At 27.1% G+C, this 20,104-nt stretch overlaps 2 protein-coding genes across 2 annotated transcripts; one reads left to right on the top strand and one right to left on the bottom strand.

Moving 5' to 3' along the window:
• Positions 1-10,889: 10,889 nt before the first annotated feature.
• Positions 10,890-14,566, top strand: mRpL3 (mitochondrial ribosomal protein L3). The gene is made up of 7 exons (XM_003690588.3): positions 10,890-11,537; positions 11,659-11,752; positions 11,853-12,080; positions 12,163-12,291; positions 12,369-12,529; positions 12,610-12,799; positions 14,296-14,566. The coding sequence occupies exons 1-7, from the start codon at positions 11,476-11,478 to the stop codon at positions 14,524-14,526; spliced, it is 1,095 nt and encodes a 364-aa protein (XP_003690636.1). The 5' UTR covers positions 10,890-11,475; the 3' UTR covers positions 14,527-14,566.
• A 162-nt stretch (positions 14,567-14,728) lies between these two features.
• On the bottom strand, positions 14,729-19,494 carry Kap-alpha3 (karyopherin alpha3). Its single transcript, XM_003690585.3, has 9 exons — positions 19,065-19,494; positions 17,645-17,747; positions 17,333-17,546; positions 16,950-17,110; positions 16,518-16,744; positions 16,054-16,419; positions 15,739-15,973; positions 15,548-15,639; positions 14,729-15,460 (listed from the first exon to the last, which is right to left on the bottom strand). Exons 1-9 carry the CDS (start codon positions 19,122-19,124, stop codon positions 15,368-15,370), a joined length of 1,551 nt encoding a protein of 516 aa, XP_003690633.1. The 5' UTR covers positions 19,125-19,494; the 3' UTR covers positions 14,729-15,367.
• Positions 19,495-20,104: the final 610 nt, after the last annotated feature.

The raw sequence follows: 20,104 nt of genomic DNA, 5'->3' as shown, positions 1-20,104 counted from the left end.
AATATATTTGATTATTAACAATAATTATAATTTGAAATAAAATTCTGATATTTTTATTTGAGATAAAATTTAACACACGATTCATCAAATTCATCAATTTTTCAGATATTCTCAAGATTCATCATCAACACACGGGATCTAACGAGATACAAATATTTATTACCATCCATATCAATCAAAGTTCCGACCATCCATTTCAACAACCTTGTGGGACATCAAAGCGTTCTCCTGCTTCCGTATCGTCCTCCTTGATCATCCTCGTCCTCAAAGGAGAACTCTGAAATCTCGATGGCGTATACAGAAGCTCGCGTAATCGCTTCGAATCCGATTATGCATTAAAGATCCTGCCGCTGACTTCGCGATTTCGCGATGATCTTCGCTCTTTGTAAACGACCAGGGATGTTCCATCCTTGCCACGTACCTAACTTGAAAAGTTGCTGGATCCCCACGACTGGTTCCGTTGGAAAGGAGCAGAGCCACGGAAGATGATTACGGTGGAGGGTGGACTGGTAAAATTGGGGAGAACAAGGTGAATTCGGGTGGCTCGGGTCCGGTTTATCGAGCTGGAACAACAAGCGGCAATCAGGCATAACTCGATCATTTCATTCTTCTACGTCCGTGCTCCGCCCTCGATCTTCGTGGCCCTTCCTGTGTCGCCCCCGAACTGCTCGCGATACACACGCGTAGAGGATGATTCAAAAGTGTAAAGATGAAATGGAAATGGACGTGATGTAGATATATGCAAAGTTACATCACAACGAAAGTATGAGAATAAAATTTTTCTTTGTTGTTTAGATATGATGATGATATTCGTAGAAAACGATTCAAAAATATAAAGTTGAAGTGGAAATGGATAAAATTTCGTTTAATAAAGTTTTGTAAGTATGTTACATCAGATCATAAAGAAATATGAGAAATATGAGCTAAGTATAATGAGTATAATGAAATGTGCAAGAATATATATAAAAGATGATTCAAAACAATAAGGATGAAGTGAAAATGGATGTTTAATAATTTTTGACTAATTGAAATATTTAATATTACTATATGATATATATATATAAAATATAATTACTCGCATCAGATAATGACAAAATGAGAATAAAATTTTTCTTTGTTGCTTAGGTATGATAAGATATGCGAGAACATGCATAGAAGATGATTCAAAAGTGTAAGATTGAAGCAGAAATGGATGTTTCGTATGATGGAGTCTTCAACCAACTGATGGAGTAATATTTGTTCGATGTATGCATACTGGGATATAAATTCTTGTCATAAGGAGAAATTAGTGAAACATAGATATCTTTATGGAAAATATAGTAAGATATTATCGTCGAGATTTCAAGAACTCAAATCCTGTTTTGTGATGAATTGACAGAGGAATGTCGTTACATCGATTATGTAAATAGATATTTGAAACTATCTATATCTACAAGAAATAACGTAGGCGATTGTGTGAGTTAAGATATCTTTATAGAATCTCTCCCCTTGTTTCGCGGAATCTCGATGGAATCGCGAAATCCCAACCAATCTGCTTCAGTTCGCACGTGTTTCGAATATCTAACTCGTGACAGAAAAGAAACACCGATAAACTTCTTATTTTTCCACAAAACGATCATAATTTTTGAAGTTACTTTTCTTATCTAATAAGAAATATTCAAAATTAAGACTATGATTATCAAGATTCAATTTTTTAAGATTAATTTTATTATTAAATAATTTCAACGAAGCAACAATAACGTTACTTTCGATATTCCATTATAAATAAAATTTCAAAAATTGGAAAAATAAAAAATAAGTCGTATCCGAATGTAAAATTTGTATGCAGGTATTACGTTTATACAGAGTGCATACTAGCTAAATATTATGCACCCCCGATAGTCGATTCGTCATTGGTCGATTCGGTGGCTGCATACCGCGCAGGCGGGTTATCAGAGAGGGAGGTAGGGGTGCAAACCCCTAATTTCTGGAACAATAATTTTAGTCATCGGCACGGTGGTCGATTTGCGAATCGCATTACGCCACGCTCAAAGGGCCAACGAGACTCGATTCTCTCTGTTAGTAAATTCTGTCGGTCGGTCGATTATTATTACTACTCGAAACGGGATGGCATATGTAATGGCCCAGGAATCGGAGTGGGCGGTCTGTTTTCATTGAAAAAAAGCTCACCTTTCTTCGTACCATATATTTGTGCCGATTTAATGTACATAATCGATGAATCGAAAAAAAGATTCAAAAGGGTTGACATTATTGAGGATGGAGGCATTGCGGGTATTGTGAGGTTCGAACAGATATTTTTCTTAATTCTTAAATGCACGATGTCATTTGGCAAAAGACACGTAACATTTATTTTATGATGTTTTGGAATATACACAACTAGTATAAAAAGTTCGAAGTCATTAACGTGATCGAAGATTTGAAGAATTGAAAGAGAATTTAGATTAGGAGTTGATAAATCTTTGTTTCAATTTTTGATGAATTTTTCAATTTTTTTTTAAATTTGATTTCATTTTTCAATAAAATTTCAATAAAAATACTTTTTTTGTTAAGAATAAACGATGAAATGCAATTTATCGATTTACCGTTATTTTATTAATAAAAAATATTATTTTTTGTTATGACATTTAAAATAAAAGTTTTATCAGATAATCACTCATAATATAGCGTTCATTTATAAAAGATACTTTAGTAATTCTCAAATACATTTTTAGATGTAAAAAAGAGAGCAGATCAGATTTTTTTTTTTTTTTGGATTTGGATTTTTATTGTTATTAAAACAATATCTATTGTAAATAAATCCGAATTTTTAATAAATCCTAACTTACAATATAGATCTGCTTTCTTTTTATAGGACTTTCTATTTAATCTTTTTTAATCTTTCTATTTAAATCTTTTTTATTTTTTATTGCAGATTTTTAAATAAAACTAAATGAACCATCAATAATAGAATCAAGAAAATATTCACTCAGCTTGGATTTACAATGTGCCCCAGCTTTGCACCTTCCTGTACCGCACAACATTATTCGGTCCACTTGTCGGCACCCCTCAGCGTGGCAACCCTTACACAGCCACCCTTCCGTAATCCTGTTACCAAGCACGACGGCTTCTACGCACCTACGCAATCGTCTACCTACCCTCTCTGTTCTTATAGCCTGGTAAAAAACAATGGATGACACGGATCACGATTCAGCGATCGTCGAAACTAACTAAAAAACAATCTTCAATATTTGAGATTTCTTTTTTTGCCTTTCTTTTGTTTGATTTTCTAAAAAGTAAAAAAGGTATATAACATTTTATAGATATAACGAATAAAAAATTATAAATAATATAAATCTCATATGTTAAATTATTACAGATATTCTTTCAAATCTATAAGAAGAATAAAAAAAAGAAGAATCTTATAAATTGTAATAGAAAGTTAATGAAGAAACGATCGGTTCAAGGAAACATCAAAGAGACCAGTGGAATTGGAAATTGCATGCAAATCACAAGGAAAGAAGGAGTTTATTTCTTCCTTTATCTTCACAAGCTCCCTTCATTTCCGATCGCTTCCTTCCTTCCTGTCAAACCATCCTCGTAGCCGCAAATTAGCTGCCAACGTCCAAAAGAAAGTTAAAAGAGGGTTTGTTCGCCACAGCCATTTACATTTACAACCCCAATGCTTCGTCTTGCAATCTTCTGTGCCTATCTCTTTTTATACTGTTCATTCTAGCTGCGGAAATTCGTGATCGATTGACCGTATCGACTGGTATTTTTCCACCATGATAATTATTGTCTCCCGAACGACAAAGTGATTTGCATGAATTTACATCGCAATCGATTTTTCCTTTCAGCGGTGATGAATTTGCTTGAAAGTTTGATACGATGCGAAAATAATTATATTTATTCATTTATTTGTTTTATTTTATAATTATTATATATCATGTTTTATCAAAATAATTATATTTATTCATTTATTTATTTTATCATACAAAAAGAGAATAAAAAAATAAGAATGTATGCGTAAAATTAAATAATGATTGAAATATGTGACATAGTTTTATACTGTATTTTTTGATTTGTATGCATTTAATTTATCTCTGTCTTCTTGTGGAATAATTCAATAATATTAAAGAATTGATAAATTACAAGCTATGAATTATCGAAAGAGAGAATTAGAGTTATTAAAGTATAATATTAATATATCTGTGTTAGAATATTTCGAAAAATGTATTACATATTTATATATATGTGATATAAAATTAAATATTAAAATATTTGATGTAACGTAACTTTTTCTTCAATTTGTATTGATCATTTATTTTTTAATAAAATTAAAAATATATCGAAAATTTGATATCAAATCCATTATCCGTTTTAACGTATCAATTGTTGCAGATGGGGGGTTCAACACATGGTAGAACACGACATGTGCTACTAGCTACCACAATTCACCCTGTGTCTTATATGTCGAGTAAATGAGATAACAAAAGAAGAAGAGATTTTTGATTGAAATTTCTTTGTTTAATTCTTTTCACGTGAGTATATTAATTCAGAATTAATCTCGTAACATTGTGAAGATATTAAAAAGGGTCATGAAGAATTTACAATTTGAAAAAATAAAATTCAATTTTCAATATTTCTATAACATTTTATTTTATTTTATTTTATTCAACTTTTTAAATGTCATTGCATTATCGTAACAATATATAGTTTCTATTATATCATACTATATAATTTTATTTAATTTTGACTTATTACTTATATCATACTATATAACATTACATTTAATCATGATTTATTACCACATGAAAACATATTTGAATTCATAACTCAAATAACACCAGTAGCAATAATTTTATATCTCAATTACATAACTAAAGATACCAAACCATATCGTACCCCTATTATTACAGTTGTAAGTGTAACTCTTAATCCTCTCATGGGGATGGTCATGCTACCACCCCAGTACCATCGTAATCCCGTAAAAATGTAAATTTCTCGTGACCCCATACTCATCGTACCGACAGAAGCTGTTTGTGATTCGTCCGTGTGTCCGTTTCCGATGCGTCGAATCGTAGAGAGCGTAGTTAGAACGCATTACAACGCGCATGTAATGCGCTACCCACGGGCAAATATTCACAGATGCGAGAGCCGGGAAAATTCGGCTTTGCGCCGCTCTCGCGCCGCCTAACAGGATTTATTTGTATCCACGTGCGCGTACCGTTCGCGTTTCCAGTTTCTCTTTCTCTCTTTCTCTTTCATAGTCTCTCTCGTTGTCTCTCTCATGTGCCAATAGAGGAACAGTACATATGTATGCATGTATGTAAGCATAGCCGGTATATAGCAGAACGGCGAGAGAAAGAGAGACGAGTTAGACTAACTAACGGACTACCAGTTCATTAGAGATCGCTAAACTTTAGGGTGCACCGAAAAGGGCGAGTATTTCGTTATTGCCGACCAACGTGTGTTTTATACCAGTCCAATGCTAATAAAGAGGAGTCTTTAAGAGGATTTTTCCTTCACGGTCACCATTTTACGGCACACGTGAAAAAAAATTCTAGGTAAATAAAAAAATTTATAAATCTCGAAGAGAAAAGGAAAATAAAACAAGTAATATTTGATGCGGAAGTAAAAATAATATTATGATCTCATAATTGTCTTAAGTAATTAGATAAATAAAAAAAATTAAATAAATGAAATTATTTTAATGCTAAGAATTTTCATAACTTTTATAAGAATAAAGGTCAATCATTGTCAAAAACATATTGATCCCGTTATCTCTTTAAGAGTTTTAAATTTAGTTAAAAAATTTTTAACAAATTTTCAATTATAGTTTTTGAATTCCGAAATAATTGTTTCTCTTTACTTTATACATGTATGTATTTATATGAATATTCTTTTCACTTTAATCGTATATGCATTGCTTGACATTATCATAATTCAAAAGAAGTTTTCATTTCTTGAAAGACATGCAATCCTTACATCGATCAATTTGTTTCACATGAAGGATATAAGGCGATTTATATGATTATACTGGCATGCGTTTAAAAATAATGCTACTACGGAAAGGTGAAACGGTGAAAAAGAAAGGAATGGAACACTTGCTCTTTTGGTATCAAGTTTATTATAATAATGCATCACAGAAATGATTATTAGAAATATTATTTAGTTCAACTTAATTTTTTTTATAAATAATTAATAAATAGCCAATTCTATTTCTTCATCATTGTATTCAAAACTTTAAAATTTTCAGCAAAATTTCATACTTTTATAACCTCAAAAAAAATATTCGACTTTCCAACAAATTGTAATTTCATAATTTAAAAAAATATTTTTCAGAAATTTTATATAATATTATATAATTTTGTTATAAATTCAAAATTCAGAATACTATATATATACATATATACACACATATGTATAATAATTTTCCACATGATAGCTCTATTCACATATTTATCGTAAGTATTTGGCAGACGGAAATGAGTATTACATTCTGTAAAAAGAATCAATGACGATGAGACTAAATGATACCTCATACCTTTCACAGTTCGATTTCCTTCAGACGAAGGAAGAGAAAAAGGAGAAGGGGAAAAAGCAGCAACGGTTGTCGGTGTAGATGTCTATCGATCGCTGATAATCTACGATCGAGACATCTGATGGCAGCAAGTTATGTAATGGGACGACAAGCAGGAAATAAAATCGACTTGTAATGTCATGACGCATCTTGCGGCGAAGCCAAAGTCACGCACAATGCACGAAACGACAGGTAGATACGAGCATACATTCACCGACGTAAATAAACGATTAAGATCTTCGATGCGACGATATCAAACCGACCGACAATAGTGGACCACCAATGAACCGATCGTCGAGCAACAATATATTCCTTCCGGTCGAATCTTGATGATAGCATTTGTACTAACTTTTGTAAGTAGATATAAAGATTTATATTAGATATAACTTCAATTCATTATTCTGATAATAATCTATATTTATTGTTGATTTTTTGTTGAAAATTGCTTATTTACGTTAAAAATTAATTAAATCAAAAAGGTTAGATTAGATTTTATTATTTTATTATTTCGAAAGATTTTTTTTTTTTAAAATTTATCGAAGTGAAATTATTATTAAATTGTATTTTTTAAATTTATTAAATTTTTATTATTATTATTTATTAGATAATACTAGAAGAAATCAGAATTGAAGAGATTGAAATATACAATGTGCGAACATGTGTGATACTTTTGAAACTGGATTTCTCAATGCTATGAAGTTGACGAATGTGCTAAGATCACTCAGGTGACTGGCAAATTGTTCGCCAATATTCTCAGCGGTGGTCCACGCTTATCACAATTTCAATCGATAGATTCTGATCTTGAACGAAGACTTCGCCACGCCTTTTGTAAAATAATAGATTTCTAGCTGATTCTGATTCAGACTTCGATATAGTTTGCGATTAAACGATTTATTGCGATTTGTGTATTCCTGCTTAGTGGCTCAATATGTGTCAATCACGAATAGTGTTTATGTAATTACATATATGTGTATAGATATATATGAATATATATATAATATAATATATTGGAATATTTAGATTAATATACAATATTGATATAAAATATTGTATAAATATAAAAATAATTTTATATTTGGTATGTTAATTTAATTTGAAGAGTAATCAGTTGATATTAGTTTTACAATGATTTATCTTTTTAAACCATTAAATAGCAATTCAAGTTTGATGTAACTTTTTTATAGAAAAACACGATTTGCGAAAAGAAGAATTTTTTAGAACAAAGATTATAATTAATTAATTTTATTTATTATACTTATATTTACTTATATTTTATATAAACAGTTTACTTATATAATATATAAATTTTTATATATATGTTATATTAAATATATTACTTATATGATAATTAATGAAATAATCTCTTTTTTTTTTAATTTCTAAATTCCTGCAATTTTTGACCTATTGTATACGTTTATGTTAAACATCATTTAACAATATAAAAAAAAAGATAAAGTTTTTTAATATTATAAATGGAAGCTTCCGTGACAGTGATGAGAACGTGATATCATGGCGGCTGTTCTAACGATTTTTTAACGATCTCATTCTCGATCGTAAAATTCACTATCTTTGATTAACCAAAAGCCCCGACCATAAGGGTAGCAGAATTATTTCAAAGTAAAAATTCTGTTTTAATGACGAGGGCGTGTTTACGGTAGACAATGTCTCTTAGTTTTTGCTTAAAGATTAGACATTTGAGATGGCGGTGCTCTTAATCAAACTTTGATCATCCCTTTCTCTTTTTCTAATATACGAAAAAATCAGATATTAGCACGAATATCTCGCAACGATGATTTTTTTGATGATTTCTGAAATTATAAATCAAGCAATCAACTGCTATAAAAGTCCACCTACGTATTTTTTTCCTATCAAATGACGAATTTTTCGTTGTCTTTTTTTTCTTTTTGGAAGGATGTAACAATAAAGAATAAAGTTTTTGAGTAAACTGAAATTATTTTTCTGTTGATTTGTGAAATTATAGATTATAGCAATGGGAATGTATTTGGAAAAGAACAGAGCTATCATATTAAAAAATTTACGCTTTATATGAAAAAAAAAAAAGATCAATATTTCTCAATCTATGAATCGCAACATGCCCGAGTCAAGCAAGAGAATTGAGAAACATTGCAAAAAATTAAAATATCAAAGATAAAAAAATTGAAAATAATCTTTGAAATCATATATGTATAGAAAAAAAAAAGATCTTTTGCTACATTAATAATAAGAATAATTTAGATAATCTATTTTATATAAATATCCTTCCTCTCAATATCAGCAATCCTCAAAATATCGTGTCGCGATTGCGATTCGTCATGGTAACTTTTTTCCGCCCGACGCGGACGGGTCGAGCGAAGACGATTGTCGCACCAACAAAATACACGAGTGGCCGGGGTCCGGGTGAAAAGAAATCAGGACCAGTCCGGGCCCCGTGCATTGTCGCGGCTAGAACCGACGTGTATGCTATATATAATCGAGAAGTTTAAGAGTACAATACCGCATAAATCAGCGATCATCGCGTAGCCTTGCGCATGGCCAATTCACACAGATACACATGTGGGCGTGTTACCGCACACGCGACCCGAATCCGACCCGAATCGCGTACCTTATCGCCGATTTTCCGTTCTTTACGAGCCTTGATAACCGAAGTAAGCCAGATTGCATGCGATACACACGACCGATTATGATTTAATGGAATAGCCAAAAGCTATGTTGCGGCGTTGCAATCGCGGAATTTGATGGATACAAATGTTCGAACAAATGAGAATTTTCGATAGATTTATAAGAAATGAAGATTTATATTCATAATGTAAAAGGAATTGAAATCGTAAAAATTGATTTAAATCAATTTACAAATATCGATATTTCTACATATATATATATATATATATATAAATTATGAGATAACTTAACCTATAAGGAAAAATAATTTTCAATTTGTAAATTTTATCTATTATTTTTAAGTCTTCATAAATTAATCTTTTCAATCATTTAATCATTTTTTGAGCTCTATATAACTTAAAAAACAAATTAAAAAGATATATAATGGCACAATGTTTAAGAGCATTCATTTGCTCTTTATCTTTATTTTACTATGTTAAATGTGTGTGTATATATATATATATAAAATTTAAAATTAATAGATTAGATACGAAACTTTTGATTAATATATACTTATGTCTATGTCTTAATCCGTAAAAAAAATCCAATCAAAACTATAATCTTTTCTAATGCTTTGCAACAAAATATATATATGTATATCACGAAAATATTCATATTATATGAATATGCCATATTATCATATTATGCATGTAAACAAATAGACGTGTATCTAGATCGCAAATGATGGAAACGTATTCTGATTTGTATTCACTCGTCGTGCAAGCCCAATCATTCTATTTGCGAGTGGATGAGACGAAATGAAATCCAGAAATTTGGCTTATTCTACTCGCGAACGCGTCAGCTTTATTACTTTCATTAATAATCATTCGGTTTCTCTTTGGATAAAGCGATGAATATCTGATAAATTTGTACTTGCCATGAATTTTCTATATATTTTTCAGGAAAAATTTTAGATAGCATTAGGAATCAAATATATTTTATAAATTAAATTATATAGATTCTTGAACAAATAATGAATTAATATTTTTTTTTTAATTTTTCATTAAGATTATAAAAATAACTCTACTTTGTACTCATAAAATTAATTAATTTGAATATTAATTGTATGTTTTTTAAGAATGCTTTTAAGATTACAAATAGTAAAAAAATAGATTCGACAAATGAATCTTCGATAATGTCAATTTTCGATAAAATGATTCAAAATTTTTTTTTATTTCTTTGTTGTTAAATTGAAGTTTTTGTTTTTTAAATCACACTGTAATCATCAAATGATTAAAATATTAAAACTTATATCAAGATATAAGTATAATAAGATATAAAATATTTGTTATATTATGTTTTGTAAGATTGCTCAGAGATACATTGTAGCTGAAAATATATTTTTATTTTTTATATTAAAAGTTAAAACACATTGTTCTGAAAAAAAATAGTAAAAGTTATTCTTTACTTAGGATAAATTATTTTATCTATGATTGCGTCAAAATCAAATATGAACAAGAATAGTGAAAAAAGGACAGAGATACGATAAAAATATTGAAATCAGCGCCATCTCCAGAGTGCCGTAAATGAAACTTATAAAGAAAGGATAGAAAATATTAGGAAAAGGATAAAAATAAAATAAGAATTGACTACTAACGTCATCTTTTAAACACTAAAGTATTTCTTCGAGTTAAGATAAAGAACTCAAAAGATGGCAGTAATACTTAATTCTATTTTAAAATGTACTTTAAAGATGGCGCTGTTAGTCAATTCTTATTATATTTCTATCCTTCTTCGATTATTTGTTTTCTTTGTCTACATTTATGTTTAATTTGCGGCATTCTAGAGATGGCGTTGATATCAATATTTTTATTCTATCTCTGTCCTTCTTCCACTATTTTCTCTCCTTGTCTACGAAATTTATATACTTATAAATTTATATTCAAAAGACCAATCTAATAACTGAGTAATTATCTAGAAATCTTAAACTTTTTGTATAAGAAAAAAAATTTACTTTTCATTTGCTGCATATATTCATCCATAAATTGAATATATTAGATGCAGTATGAAAGTGATAAAAAAATTTGATTTCAAATATTGTAAATAAATAATAAACATGTGGTGCTAATGTGCTTAAATATATCAAATACAATAAAGAACAAGTTCAATTAATTATAATATTATTAAAATAATGAATAATTTATTTTTGAACAAATTTTAACAAATTCACTAATAATAGTTATGTTCTAACCTCATTTATATAAATTTTCATTAAATATTTACATCTACATACATTTCACGACATAATTATTACGAATATGGCATCAATTTTAAAGACTTTTAATGGAATTCAACTATTCAATAAATATTTGAAACAAAGGTATTGATTAATAATTATATATAATTAATAAATTTAATTTATTGTATATTTAAATTTTCAAAAAATAAATTTTTTATTTATTCAAGTACTTATTTCTATGTAATTAATGTGTTTATTTTAGTATTGATAAAATATATATTCCTACTCGTGGTAGAAGATTAAATCCTCCACCAAAGAAACGTCATCCAGAATGGCTTCCAAAACCAACACGTGTAGTATGTATTTTAAAAAATAAAAATAATATTTCATTTCTTAATATTTTGCAAGAATTTTATATAAATATTGTTATATAATATATAATATTATTTATATTAGTTATACAATGAAGAACTTACTTCAGAAAATAAAGAATTTCTCTCAGAAATTGTTTCATCCACTAAAGGACTACTCAATAAGAATACATCTCCATTAAATAAAGAATTAATTCAATCAAATGCAACATGGACTCCAGGTTCTAAACGTACTGGTTTAATTGGCAAAAAGATAGGAGTATATCCAATGTGGTTAAAAAATGGACAAAAAGTATTAACTACTCTAATACAGGTATTATCATATAATAAAATATTGAATTTTATATAAAAAAAAATATATATATTTCATATATAAATTCTCCATTTCTTAATAGATTGTAGATAATGAAGTTGTAAAATATATACCACCAGAAGAATATAAACCAGTTAAACCTATTAGACATAGAGTTAAAGTAAAAAATGGTTGTCTTGTATTAGGTGCTATAAATATTGATCCACAATTAGTAAGTTGCAATTTATTTTTTTTTTTTATGTTTATTCATTGTTTTGCAAAAATAAAATTTGTTATTAATTTTTGCAGCTTACTAAAGAATATTATGGAATATTTAATTCAGCAGGAGTTACACCAAAAAAAATATTAATGAGATTTACAATTTCACCAAATGCTGTTCTTCAACCAGGAACTCCTTTGTATGCAACCCATTTTAAACCAGGAGAATTTATTGATATTCGTGGAAAAACGTAATTCTTTTATCAATATTTACAATCTCAATGTGAAATATTTAATAATCAATCATAATAATATATTTTTATAAACATAGAATAGATCGTGGCTTTCAAGGTGTTATGAAAAGATGGGGCTTTAAAGGTATGCCTGCTTCTCATGGTGTAACTAAAACGCATAGAAGACCAGGTAATATAGGTTCAGGAGGTGCATTGGCTAGAGTAATGCCAGGCACTAAAATGCCTGGACACATGGGAAATCGTTGGCGTATTCTTAAAGGTGTAAAGGTAATTTATACTATTCTTTTATCTAGAATTACTTTTACTTTGAATATATCTGATATAGATTAATAAATTTTTATTTTTTTTTTTTTGCAAACATAATCATTTAAAAAAATCAGCATATAATTTTATATTGATATTATATGAATTCTTATAAAATAATATATTTTTTCATCAGTTATATTTTTTCTTAACCATTTATATTTATGATAAATTATAAAAGAAGTTTAAAAAATGAACTAAATGAATGAATGAAAAAAATAATTCATTCTCATTCATTTTCAGAAATGTATGAAATAAGCAAAAAAAGTCAATATAGTTTAATCTTTTTTCTTATTATTTTTTTATGTATAACAATATATTAAAAAGTACAATTAAATTTCTATTTTTCAATAGAATCACGTAATTTGTTTTAGCATTTCCAATTCATCAATTAGATTGAATAAGTAATTTATTAATATAGTAACTGTATCAAATTATTATTTATACATAATATATTTTATATATGAACACTATTTGTTGTAAATATTTTTTTCAAGTTTTATACAAAGATAATGAATATTTATTTTTTGTATAGAATTTTACAAAAAAAGTATTTGAAGGGTTGAGGATCAATATAACTACAAAAATCTATTTAATTTCTTCATTCATCTGTAATAATTGTTAAAAATTATGCATAACATGTATAACATTTCAGTTAATTTTTTTTTGTACAATTCGTATTTAAAGAATGAAATATTTTTTCCATATAAAATATGTTTAATAAATGGAAATAAGATATATTAAATTCTGAAATGTTTACATGAAATATTTGAACAAGTAAATATTTATAATGAAACATTTGAAGATTTCTTTACATTATTAAACAATTACAAAATATTAATTTAAATGTATATTACTTTTGAAAGGAAGATATTATACAGCAATGACATTCTAAAATTACAACAACTAACAAGAAACATATATTCACAATTTATAAAACTTATATTATTCATTTATTATTTATTTAAAAATTAGAGTGTAATATGAATCATATAGAAATTTTCAAGAATGATAAATTAGTAATAGTACATCAAATAATTCATTAATGAGACACATAATAATTATTCCCCCTAATATTCTACAAATAAAAATTCTAATTATAATTTCATTTAAATATGTAAAATTAATACAAAAACAAAATTAAATTTTTTTGTAACTTTTTGAGCATTATATTTACCTACATATAGTTTTTTCCATTAAGTAAAATAAAAATTTTTAACTATTAAAAATCATGAAAAAAAAAATTATAAATTAATAAAAAATCTTAATTTTTCATAATTGGAACAGTGAATTAGCAGTAATTACGAATAAATCATTGTTAAGATTCAATTTTTAAAAAGAATTCATAAATAAAATAATAAATAATTTCAACAATATAATATATTGAAAGATTATTAACAATATTATTAAGAATTAGAATGACTTCAAATCATTATCGAACTTTTGTATGTATGTTGCAGATACTACGAATAAACACTAAATATAATGTAATTTGGGTATTAGCTCAAAACGTACCAGGAGAGCTAAATACTATGTGCTATTTATACGATACGATTTTACCTACTAAAAAAAGTACTTCGCCATATTTTCCTACATATTTGCCAAATGAAAGTGAACTACCTGAAAATCTTTATGCAGACGATGTTCATCCATTTGAAAATCCTACAATTGAATTCCAATCAGAATCATAATTGTAATAATGTAATAAATAAAAAAAATACTTTATAAGGACATGTTTTATGAAAATATTTAAATCTCTTCAAATTTTTAGATAACCTGTCCATTCACACTATCGAAAGACTAGGCAAAGATCGGCAATTAAAATTGCCGCATTTACGTAATAGTTTTATTGTTTATCCTCTTCCCCTTACAGAAATAATTCATAGTCATGAATTAAGCTAATAAAGAGTAGTCAATTGATTTATTTATTTCGTAATCAATATTATTATAAATTTAACATGCCTAAAATATACACGAATTATTTTATAAATGTAACATCACTAACCAAGATTCATCTCAAGTTAGAGTGGAGAGCAGCACGATCAAACAATAAAAAAGTTTTTCTTTTCTTTTTCTGTGACGCTCTTCAATTTAGAGAGCAAATTCATTAATTTACTAGAATAATTTAGTCGGTGTAATGCATATCAATAGCTGCATTCGGTTCCGCTCCACTAAGCATTTTAATACGTGCAACGGAAAAGGAAACAAGGTAAAGTACACATCGTTCAAGAATAAAAAAAGGAAAGAATACAAATTCTTATTTCAATAAGAAACTCCTTTGCTCTGTAACTTTAGCCTCGTTTTTTTTCTAATTTCTCACTTTTTGGACAAACCAAAAATGTAAGTCATAATTTTATGTTTTTGAATTAGTAAAACCAAATACAATTGTTGATTCAACAATGTCACGTTGAAATTGCCACATGTAGTCGTTGAAGAAAGAATGAGACAGAATATAAAAGGGTAAGCAGAATGGCTCCGTAATGGAGATTTTCGGGGGACGGCACGATCAGATAAAAAATAATGGAGGCCCTCTCAGAATTTAAAACCTTCATTCGAAATGCTCGTCGTCTGATCGAATTCAAATGTTGATTCCACGACTTGTGGTTCCAGATTTGTATCATTCGTCTAAAAATTAGAAAATACATATTTTTTTCATGTTAAAAACATTAATGGAAATTATTTATTAATTATAAAAATAAAATAAATACATACATCTTCCGAAAAGTATTGCTCAATAATTTCGTATGCTAGTTTATAAATATCTATGTTGTCGTGATTTTGCAATGTTTCGATTTTATCCAGTCCTATGAAAATACATTTCATAGTATAAATTTATATTTATATTTATTTTTGTGTTGTACACAATATTATGTATTATAAAAGAAAAAAAGATAAATACTAACCTGAACATTCTTCAATCATATTAGCCAAATGTTCAACTTGTGATCCAGCAAGTTTGAGCATATTATGTATACCATCTAAAACAACCTGTACAACTTGAGTATCTTTACAGTCAAGGAGGTTACAGAATGGTCCAATAACACCTTCTTGTATCATTCGTGCAACTTGTTCTTCATTACCACTTATTGTTAAATTGCTAATTGCCCATGCTGCTTCTTTTTGTGTTTGGAATTCACCCTGATAAAAGATAAATTTATTATTAAAACAAATGATTCAATTTAACAAATTTCAATATTTTAATAAAAGTATTTTCTTACATTAATTAAATTATGAATAATAAGAGGCAGTAATCCAGCATCTATAACTGCTTGAACCTGAGATTGATTGCCAGCAGTTACATTTGAAAGGAACCAAACTGCTTCTTTACAAATTTTTTCCCTCGTATGGGTTAATAAATTCGGAAAATATGAAAGTGCGTCACAATTTAATACAGTTTGTGTTTGTTCGTCTGTACCTGTTACTATATTACCTACTGCCCTTAAAGCAGCTGTTTGCACCTTAACTTCTTTGTGCGAAAGAAGTGGTATGAGACGAGGTACTACACCACTGTCTATAACCATCTGAATTTGTTCATTACCACCATCAGTCAAATAACTCAATGCCCAAATTGTATCGACAAGAATCTGCAATTTTATTTTGTATATAAACAATTATTTCTAATCATTAATGATTATTTTTTAATTATATATAATATTATATATTTTATAATATTGTAACTTACATTAATATCTGAATGATGAATAAGTACATTAAGAGCAGGTAAAATTTCTTTAATAGTTTGAACAGGTGGTGGTGGATCTTTATTCCTACATAAATTTACGATTACCCAAGTTACATTACGTAAAAAACTAATTGGTATTTCTGGTTTGATAAACGTTAACAATGGCGGTACAACGCCAAGCTTGATAACATAATCCCTAGATGCTGGGCCATCTCCAATAATATTTCCTAAAATGAATAAACAATGATAAAAATATGTTGATATTTTTCAATGATAAAAAATGTGTTCAAACAATAAAAAATGAAAATAAAATAATAATATATCAAAACATAATTTAAATTTAATATCATAAATAAATTTTTTGTTTTCTTTTTTTTTAGATATGTTATAATTTTAATTATAATGTTTTTTTTTATATTTATATTAATTTACCTAAAGCCCATACAGCTTGTTCACAAACATTCTGTTGACTTGAAAGTAACAAATGCAAAAAATGTGGAACTGCACCAGCTGCAACAACTGCTTGTGTTTGAGGTGATGTTCCACTTGCAATGTTCGTTAAAGCCCATGCTGCTTCAAATTGTAATGATGGACTGTAAAGTATTAAAAATTAATAATAGACTCAAATATTAATAAAAAACAGAAAATTTATCATAATTAATAATAAAAATATATATATATATTCTAAATTTATAAAAATTCTAGCAATCAAAAATTTCATTTGTGATCAAACTTTTTCTAATAAAAAAATAAGCCAATCGTAATGTGCGCGCGCATGCGCTATAAATTAAGATTATATGCAAATTTAATCATACCTATTGTGCTGTTCAAGACAATTAACTAAGATCGGTAAAATGCCACTATCAATTAACTTATCGATCGGTGGATTACGATCTGAAGATAATAACTTTCTTGCTGATTGTACCGCTTGCAATTGAACAGTTGGGTCTGAACTAGCAGCTTTCATTACTAGTTCCTTTAAATTGATTTTTGACAAATCAAGGTTCTGTTTATCACTATCTTCTTCATCTAAAATAAAATATATTATAATTTATTTTTTATTTAATTCTTTATATTTATTTTTTCTATTTAATGTTATATAAATTTTTTATTTGTAATAATTTTACCTATTAAATCTGTAGCAGGCACATTTCTTCTTTTCTGTAAAGTTTCATCACGTTTGTTTTTCCGTAGCTCTACTGTTGCTTCATTTCTTCTTCTTCTCATTTCCTAAAACATATTATCATCTAAATGCTTTTAAATCAATATTAATTAATATTGAAATAACATTATCTTTCTTAATATTTCATTAATCTTTCTTAAATCTAAATTTATCTAAAAAAAGATATTAGATTAAAATATGTATATTACAAAAATAATATATAAAATATATATAAAAATATATATAAAAAATAATATATAAATAATATATAAAAAATAATATATAATATATGACAAAAAAGTAACTAAAATAAATTTCTGTATAAATAAAAATATATTACAGTAATTTTTAAAATTTAAAAAATTTTTTTAATTTTAATATTAAAATTAGTTTCAATAATATTAATTTTAAAAATTTGGAAATAATATATTGTATAATAATAATTAACATTAACTATATTTTTATGACAAATAAAAATTAAATATTAAAGGTTAAATATCTTGCTTTATGTAATATAACAAAATATGCATAACAATCATATGTTTTTTACAATTTAATAATACTTTATATTAATAATACATATTTATTTAAATAAGTTTTCAAACTTTAATGAAACATATCAAATTCCATAATTTAAAATATGTTTAATAATAATATTAAAATCTTACATAAAAAAATAAAATACCATAATAAGAAAATATATACTTATATTTAACAATTAATAAAATATTATTATTATATTATTAATAATTTCTAAATATGATAATGGAAAACTTTATTTTTTAATATTTTTTCATTAATATTATTTTGATATTTACAAAAAATTCAAATGAATTTTAATACATTATTATAATATATATAGAGAAAGATATATTATTTATATACTATAGAATCAAAATTATTTGTAATACCTTTTGAAAGGTTTTTTAATTAAAATAAAAAATATGTAAAAAAAAAGTGAATTATTTATATCAAAAATAAAAGGTAAATAAAAATAAATTATTTATAAAATTTTTAAAGAAATAGTTAAAATAATATAACTTTTCTTTTTTACAATTATTCGTTCAGTTCTATCTTTGATAGTGCTATATTTGACATTAATGTAACGACACTTTCCACTTGTTTCAGAATGGCATGATTCTATTCAAAATATAATACTGTTATATTTGATAAAGTTATATTAAGAATTTTTATGGATTCTGTGCAAAATAAATATACAGAAATATCCAAAATTCCAACTGAAACAACAAAATATGCAAATAAATTGCACAAATTTGGAAAAATTAGCGCCCATGATAATGTTCATTTAGTCGCCCAGTTCAGTAGCCGAAACTTCCAGACGTATAACGTAACTGCGCACAACGAAGAACACACTGGATACTCACTTCTTGATCTTTGCCTTTGTTCTTAAAAACCATCATTCGATTCTTACATTCCGCCGCCATTTTTTCAATAACCAATCCTTCGTACTCGCGTATATTGATATGTGCCGGCACCCAGATACCCGTGTTACTGCGAAAAATTCTGTATCCGTGTTACTCCGGTCGATTTACTTCGACAGCTGCATGCCGTTGCGCGACAGCCTTAATGTACGTCAATATACAATATAATATAATGTATAACACTCGTTCTCTTGATCACGATCGCCACACAATGTTCTCCGTAGTCACGTTTTCTCAGCACGAAAGCAACGTTTCAGCCATTCCGAAAAGAACATCGGAAATGAGCAAGGTGGCGCTTCGGAAGACGCGTGTTTTCACTATGCAATCAGTAAAATCTAATCGGCAAGCAATAGAGCCACGGATTATAGCAAATTCTTATCATCTTAAAGCTATATGTTCATGAGCATTTATGTTTCATAAATAACTTCTGTGTTTTTAAAATTAGAATTAAATAATAAAAGAATTAACGTTTGCAATTATTTTTAAAAATGAGTTATTATGATAAAAAAAATATATAGTCATTAATAATAAAAAAAAATAATAATTTCAAATATAATAATAAAACATTTATAATAAAATGAATCAACAACATTGTATGATTGCAGTTACCATATATTTATGTTGGTATCTTACAACTAAAAATTAAAATCTCTATATGTTATTTGAAATCAACTGTAGTTATATTGCAGCTTATAATATAGAAAATTTAATTAAATAAATTTATTATGCATAAAAAATAAATGAAACAATGAAACTTGTGTTGTTGCTTTTATAATAAGATTAAATTTTAAATGTTTAAAAATTTTTTATGTATTTTTATAGATTTTGATGAATAAAATTTAGAAATAAAAATTTTAATTGCCAGAATTAGTGATGTAAGAATTATTTGCACATTTCATATTTTAGGGATTTTTGCAAGTTACATGATGGATTCTTATCCAATCCGCTTAAAGAAACTAAATTCAAGTTATTTTTTAATTAAA

The sequence above is a fragment of the Apis florea genome, unplaced genomic scaffold (assembly GCF_048593485.1).
Source record: "Apis florea isolate Af1SG1 unplaced genomic scaffold, ASM4859348v1 contig_3496_pilon, whole genome shotgun sequence".
In the NCBI taxonomy this organism is placed as follows: domain Eukaryota; kingdom Metazoa; phylum Arthropoda; class Insecta; order Hymenoptera; family Apidae; genus Apis; species Apis florea.
The sequence above is the reverse complement of the archived record's forward strand: the minus strand, read 5'-3'. Positions and strand labels throughout refer to the sequence as shown.